Genomic DNA, 7,802 nt, shown 5'->3' with positions numbered 1-7,802 from the left:
CAAAATTAAGATACTTTAGTATATTTTATTGATATAAATACAACAAACTTCATAAGCATCTGCTACTATTTTACCACTACACAAGAGAAACAAAGTCAAAAGAATTACGAATTGATGCAAAGAGTAAACACACAACTGCTTTCGCTTTCACAATAGTCACCTATACCAAAGCAGTCACCTAGACCTTCACAAAGTCACCTATACCTTCATTCTTTGTACAATTTTCTTGTAATTGATTAAATATTAGAAATGCAGCAAAGCTGAATTTCAATCAAACTTTTATTTCTCAGTAGAAAATGCTCTCTTCATCAGAGGCGGCTGAGCTTTCCCGACATCAAACATCATTTCCAAAGGTGGGTTGTTGAGAGAACACCAATCTGGTATACGGCCTGTCTGATTATAATACTCCTTTGAAACTGAACGGCTCCCAAGTATATCTTGCAATGCTCCAAAAATAGCTCCTGTGTGATAAAAATGTTTTTACAGCTAAGATGAAAACTTGCACCAGAAAATATATGTAAAATCTGGTGACCTGACAAGAGGAGACGGGTAAAGTGAAACAACGCACAGTCCCAGTGTCCAAATGATTCCAGTTCCCAGTTGTTCTGCATCTTTTAGTTGTTTTTGTTTTTCTTTGCCATCACTCTAAGGTCACATGTCAATGAATAAAGTAGCATGAGTCATTACAATGTTCTAAAAATTTATATTTTCAAGATCTTTTTTTGTTTGTTTGTTTGGTAGAGACAGAGTCTCACTTTATCATCCTCAGTAGAGGGCCGTGGCCTTACACAGCTCACAGCAACCTCCAACTCCTGGGCTTAGGCGATTCTTCTGCCTCAGCCTCCCGAGTAGCTGGGACTACAGGCGCCCGCCACAACGCCCAGCTATTTCTTTTGATGCAGTTCAGCTGGGGCTGGGTTTGAACCCGCCACCCTCCGTATATGGGGCTGGCGCCCTACTCACTGAGCCACAGGTGCCGCCCTATTTTCAAGATCTTATAAAGACCCACAAGGAAGTCTTAAAAAAAATAATTTAGTTACTAAAGCCATTTGTCCAATATCAAAATTACATTTTGATTGAATTCCACTTTAAAAGTAATATGATATTCATTAAGGAATATCAATACTTTGGGCTCAGTGCCCATAGCACAGTGGTTAGGGTGGCAGCCACATGGACCAAGGGTGGCGGGTTCAGGGTAGCAGGTTCAAACCCAGCCCAGGCTGGCTAAACAAAAGTGACAACTGCAAAAAAAAAATAGCTGGGCATTGTGGCCAGTGCCTGTAGTCCCAGCTACTTGGGAGGCTGAGGCAAGAGAATCGCTTAAGCCCAAGAGTTTGAGGTTGCTGTGATGCCACAGCACTCTACCAAGGGTCACATAGTCTCTGTCTCAAAAAGAAAAAAAAAATCAGTACTTTGTTTCTCTCTCTCAATGTATAATCCTGATAACTACTTGCTCTACTAGCTCTAAGTGCGTCCTAAGACATTTATCAAGCTTTATACCAATGTATACACTCATGATTATTTTTCCCTTCAAAGTAGTTACACTTGACCCTAGAACAACACAGGAGTTGGGGCATGGATTGCCTCACTCTCCCACCCTAGCAGTGGAAAATACTCCAAAACTTAACCACTAATAGCCTGCTTTTGATCTGAAGCCTTCCTTAGCAGTAACATAAACAATTAAAACATAAATATGATAGTATCTACAAACATTTTATGTATTCATAACATATCTATTTCTTATTTTTTTTTGATATTTTAAGGTTGTATAGTTCATCTGTTAGTTTTTCCAAACAGTTGCAAATTTCCAAAAAATTTTCCAGTAGTTACTGGAAAAATCTGTGTGTCGTAGACCCTTGCAATTCAAATGGTATTGCTTAAGGGTCAACTGTACTTATTAGGTTATTTTCCTATTTCAGCGAAATTATCATCACTGAAACTATTCAATGAACTCAGTCTCAAATAAAATGTAATTATGAAATAAAGAGATTAATTTGCCTATGTGGCTGACTAGCTTTGGAAGGCATTAAAACAAGTGTTCTGAACAATGGTAGCACCACTGGAATAAAGTCATAGCTTTCACTATTCTAAGTATGACTTTATTTATTTATTTTTTTGAGATAGGATCTCACTATGTCGACCTTGGTAGAGTGCTGTGATGTCACAGCTGACAGCAACCTCAAACTCTTGGGCTTAGGCGATTCTCTTGCCTTAGCCTCCCAAGTAGCTGGGACTACAAGTGTCTGCCACAACGCCTAGCTATTTTTTTGTTGCAGTTGTCATTGTTGCTTAGCAGGCCTGGGCCAGGCTTGAACCTGTCAGCCTTGGTATATGTGGCTGGCGTCCTACTCACTGAGATATGGGTGCTGAGCCATAAGGGATGATGTCATTTTAATCTGAGAAAAACGTTTACTAAAATTCACAGTGCAAGCACCATGAGAAAAAGGTATATAATGCTGGAAATCAATAAAATTTAAAGCAAAATCAATGTTCAAATAAAATTAATAAGTTTTATTTATTAATGGGATAATTTTGAACACTGAATAATTTATTCTAATATATCCATTAGTAATACCATTCAGGAACCAATTATTATATAATTATTATGTTTTAAAAATTACATTCTTACCTCCCAACCAGGCCACACAATTAGCCTTTGCAGGTGGAGTATGAATTCGAAATGTCTTGGTGCCAAGTGTTTTTTTATATTTTGGTTTTTCTACCAAATACCTTATTTCCGCAAGCAATCTGTGGAGAAATCCTGGCAACATGGATGTGCCACCTATGATTACCAAATTCTCTGCTAATTGCTTCCTGGTATCTATTGGGCACTGTTATTAAAGAGAAAGAAAAGAAAGTATTTATCCTTAATTGTATAAATAATGGTTGGCTAGACTTAAGAAAATGTACATATGACTCAAGAGACATAAAAAAATGAAAAAAACACATTAGAAAGAAAACATAAAAGTTTGCACTATCGATTAAACAGGTGATCACTTGTATTATAAAAAGGACCACATCAAAGTTATTTTCATGCAGCTAATATAACCAACACAGTAATACTACCAAATGTATATGTTTAACTTCAAAGATTTAAGTATTTTAAAGTCGAATAGTGTAGGATTTTAAGTTCCACAGGACATATGGCAATAATATGTGAGTGTTTTCATTTTCAGGGTATAATAAAGTTGGGCAAATAACATGAGAAGAAATAATTCTCTGTTTTAGTAAGGAAAGTATGTGAAACTGTAACTTTTCTAAGGTGTTACTTTAAATTATTATACCCAGATCAGCTGTGGGAAGGTAACACTTTTCTTTTTGAGACAGAGTCTCACTATGTCTCCCTCAGTAGAGTGCCATGCCGTCACAGCTCACAGCAACCTCAAACCCTTGGGCTTAAGTGATTCTCTTGCCTCAGCCTCCCAAGTAGCTAGGACTATAGGCACCCGCCACAACAGCTAGTTATTTTTTTGTTGCAGTTGTTTAGCTAGCCCAGGCCAGGTCCGAACCTACCATCCTCAACGTATGTGGCTGGTGCCGTAATCACTGTGCTACTGGAACTGAACCAGTAACACTTTTTTTTTTTAGATAGAGTCTCACTCTGTTGCCCTCAGCAAAGAGTGCTGTGACATCATAGCTCGCAGCAACCTCAAACTCTTAGACTCAAGCAATCCTCTTGTCCCAGCCTCCCAAGTAGATGGGACGATGGGCACCCATCACAGTGCTTGGCTAATGTTTTTAGTGACATCGTCTTGCTTTTGCTCAGGCTAGTCTTGCACTCGAGCAATCCACCCATCTCATCCTCCCAGAGTGCTAGGGTTACGGGGGTCAGTCACTGCACCCTGCTGGAAGATAACACTCCTAAAAAAATTATGTTTCCACATGGGTTCTCTCTGAGAATTTGAAACGATAAGGTCCTTCACTGACCAGAGCCCTAGAAGTAGACAGTATCTTCTGAGGTAATGGTATTTCTATGGGGTTCTATGATTACAAAATCTTTTTTTTTTTTTTTTTTGCAGTTTTTGGCTGGGGATGGGTTTAAACCCACCACCTCAGGCATATGGGGCTGGCGCCCTACTCCTCTGAGCCACAGGCGCCGCCCCAATTACAAAGTCTTTAAACAAAAGAAACATTACTTTATGCCTTGTGGAATTTAAAATTCAACATTATACAAACTTAAATTTAAAGGAACCACAAGCCACAGTAGGTACAAAATTAAAACCTGGTATCCCCACTCGGAAAAAAATACCAAGCCCAGGACACTCATTATCCCTGGCTTTGAAATGCTATAGAAATGCTATCTCAGAGACAAAGCAAACCTCATTAACTATAAAACTTAACATAAAAGTTTAAAAAGTATAAAAAGTAAAAAAAAAAAAAAAAAAGGATATTCTATAACAGCAAGTAAAATTCAACAAGCAGATTACTGACAACAGATTTAAAAACAAACCACCCCTCCCACATTTTTTTGTTCTTAAAAATAACACAACAAGGACTGCTAGTTGCATAAAATGGCTAAAATAAAAACACTGACATTAACATTTAAAATTTTTTAAAGGCTGTTGTAATAAAGAGAAACTTTACAAGACAAAATACCTGCATAAGAGAATCCAGTATTAAAGTGGCAACTGACTTCTCTTCATTATCTTGTTCAAAAAGAATTTCCACCACCGAATCTCTAATGTGATTTAAAAAACAGGGTGCTTTGCTAGTGTCACATAATACGATACAGAATATATCATTGGTTTTGTTGAAACAATTTTTTTTTTTTTTTTGAGACAGAGTCTCATTATGTCACCCCAGATAGAGTGCTGTGGGGTCACAGCTCACAGCAACCTCAAACTTTTGGGCTTAAGTGATTTTCTTGCCTCAGCCTCCCGAGTAGCTGCAACTACAAGGCCCTGCCACAACGCCCGGCTATTTTTTGTTATAGTTGTCACTGTTGTTTAGCAGGGCCAGGCTGGGTTCAAACCAGCCAGCCCTGGTGTATGTGGCTGGCACCCTAATCACTGAGCTATGGGTGCAGAACCTGAAACAATATTTTTAAGTACCAATACTATATTCATGCACAGTAACTGTAAAAATACAAAGTGTTCTCAATTATGAATGTAGAGAATAACAGTACCTGCCTCATAGGAGGTTGAAGTGAAGAGTCAATGAATTAACTGAACAGGTCTGACACATGGGATGTGCTCCCTAAACATCAGCTACTATTATTATATAGAGGTTTACATATATTTTTGTGTCCAGTTATACCTCACTAACGTAGTAACAGAAAAAGAACAGTATTCTGTAAAAGTAAGATTCAACAAGTAGATTAGTTAGTGACACGAGAGTTTTAAAAACAAAGAACTGTCCCCTACCCTTGCATTTCTTTTTTGTCTTTTATTTGTTCATACTTTTTTTTTTTTTTTTTGTAGAGACAGACTTTATTGCCCTTGGTAGGGTGCTGTGGCGTCACAGCTCACAGCAATCTGTAGCTCTTGGGCTTAGGTCATTCTCTTGTCTCAGCCTCCTAAGTAGCTGGGACTACAGGTGGCCGTCACAACGCCCAGCTATTTTTTTGTTGCAGTTCGGCGGGCCTGAGTTTGAACCCACCACCCTCAGTATATGGGGCTGGCGCCCTACTCACTGAGCCACAGGAGCCGCCCTTGTTCATACTTTTGTACAGATGGAGTTCTCACTATGTTGCCCAGGCTTCTATCAAACTTCTGGCTACAACAGATCCTCCCACCTCCCAAAGTGTGGAATTATAGGAGTGAGCCACTGTGCTCTGCCTGTTTTAAAAAATAATACATGACAAAGATTGCTAGCTGCTTAATAAGATATTTATTTTCTATTTTCCAGCTTCTTCTCAAATTAAAAGAACTCTATTGGGGGGTGGTATGAGGAAGATCTTTGTGGTGATGAAATAGTTACTTATACACTCTGGGAAGCTGAGGCAGGTGGATTGCCTGAGCCCTGGAATTCGAGAAGAGCCTGAGCAAAAGCAAGACCCCTTCTCTAAAAAATAGCCAAGGTTGTGGCGGTGCCTATAGTCCCAAGTACTTGAGAGGCTGAGGCAAGAGGATCACTTGAAGAATTTGAAGTTGTTGTGAGCTATGATGCCATAGCACTCTACAGAGAGCAACAAAGTGAAACTCTGTCTCCAAAAACAAAAAAGGAAGAAATAGTTATTTCTGTATTTTTTCATTCTATCCATTTAAGGTCTACAGTGTGATGTTTTGATACATATATTCATAGTAAAATGGTTACTACAGTTAAGCAAATTAACCTCTCCCGCACCTTCCATTTGTGTGTGTGTGGTAAGAGCACCTACAGTCTACTCAGCAAATTTTCAGCATTCAACACAACTATACCCATCATGCTATACGTTAGATTTATTTATCTATTTATTACTTATATCTCTGTATTTATTCTACATGACTCCAAGTTTGTGTCCTTGATGTGCTCATTTCTTTTTTTTTTCCCCTTTGGACGCAGAGTCTCACTTTGTAGAGTGCTATGGTGTCACAGCTCACAGCAACCTCAAACTCCTCGGCTTAAGCGATTCTCTTGCCTCAGCCCTCCAAGTAGCTGGGACTACAGGCGCCCGCCACAATGCCTGGCTATTTTTTAGGGATGGGGACTCACTCTTGCTCAGGCTGGTCTGGAACTTGTGAGCTCAGGAAATCCACCCACCTCAGCCTCCAAGATGCTGGGATTACGGGCGTGAGCCACTGCACCCGGCTTGCCGTCCTCATTTCCTTCCTCTCCCCTCCCTTGCAATCACTGTTCTATCCTGTTTCCAGATATTTGGCTTTTGAGATAAAGCAGTATTTTTCTTTCTGGCCTTCAGGACCACAGACAAAGAACCTATGGCTGTTGAAGTTGCTGTGAGCTATGATGCCATGGTACTCTTGCTCAGGCTTGTCTCGCACTCCTGAGCGCAAGCAGGCGCTTGACACAGATATAGTAGCTATAACTTCAGCAGCTATCTTGAACTCCATGGACAAGGACTACATCCCAGAAATGATGGAAGGACTTTTTGGTCCATCCCTGGACTATCTACCTCTAAGCTTCTTTTAAATGAGAGACAAGTTGTTAAAGCCAATACCTTCAGATTTGCGTAACTTGGGGCCAAACCAAACCCCAACCAACGAAATACAAAACTAACTATATATGTATATATAAACTCTATTTTTTTATGAAATTGGGATATTATGTGTATTTTAAAGCTTTTTTTTTTTTTTGTAGAGACAGAGTCTCACTTTACTGCCCTCAGTAGAGTGCCGTGGCGTCACACAGCTCACAGCAACCTCCAGCTCTTGGTCTTATGCGATTCTCTTGCCTCAGCCTCCCGAGTAGCTGGGACTACAGGCGCCCACCACAACGTCCGGCTATTTTTTTTGTTGCAGTTTGGCCGGGGCTGGGTTTGAACCCACCACCCTCGGCATATGGGGCCGGCGCCCTACTCACTGAGCCACAGGCGCCGCCCTATTTTAAACCTTTTAAAAATATTTTCCAAAACAGAATTGTGCCCTAAAATAACCCCATGAAATTCTCTGCATGAGACTCAACCTATCTGCTCCCTCTCCCCATTTCACCACTCCAGTTTAGACTGACTGGGACCACTGCGGCTAGAGGCTAGTCAGCCATCCACTGTTATGCTGCCACAGTTGAGCTGCATGCTCACCAAGAGCCACTTTGCTCCTTCCAACTACTGCCTAAGTTCTTATTGTCAGTTGATTTGATATTGAAATTATGTAACTTAATGATTATTAATCTTTGAAATACTAAAGTAGAGAACAAGTCGTTCTTTC

At 39.9% G+C, this 7,802-nt stretch overlaps 1 protein-coding gene across 1 annotated transcript in view; it reads right to left on the bottom strand.

Moving 5' to 3' along the window:
* Window positions 1-7,802, bottom strand: part of ACTR10 (actin related protein 10) — a 36,039-nt gene continuing 28,237 nt past the window's right edge. The window contains exons 11-13 of the mRNA XM_053602354.1: window positions 4,597-4,678; window positions 2,630-2,831; window positions 1-461 (exon numbers count right to left, since the gene is read on the bottom strand). Coding sequence (XP_053458329.1) covers window positions 280-461; window positions 2,630-2,831; window positions 4,597-4,678 — 466 coding nt within the window. The 3' untranslated portion in view covers window positions 1-279. The remainder of the gene's footprint in view (window positions 462-2,629; window positions 2,832-4,596; window positions 4,679-7,802) is intronic.

Source organism: Nycticebus coucang, chromosome 9 (genome assembly GCF_027406575.1).
Source record: "Nycticebus coucang isolate mNycCou1 chromosome 9, mNycCou1.pri, whole genome shotgun sequence".
Lineage (NCBI taxonomy): Eukaryota > Metazoa > Chordata > Mammalia > Primates > Lorisidae > Nycticebus > Nycticebus coucang.
Note: the sequence above shows the minus strand (reverse complement) of the source record. Positions and strands in the feature narration are given on the sequence as shown.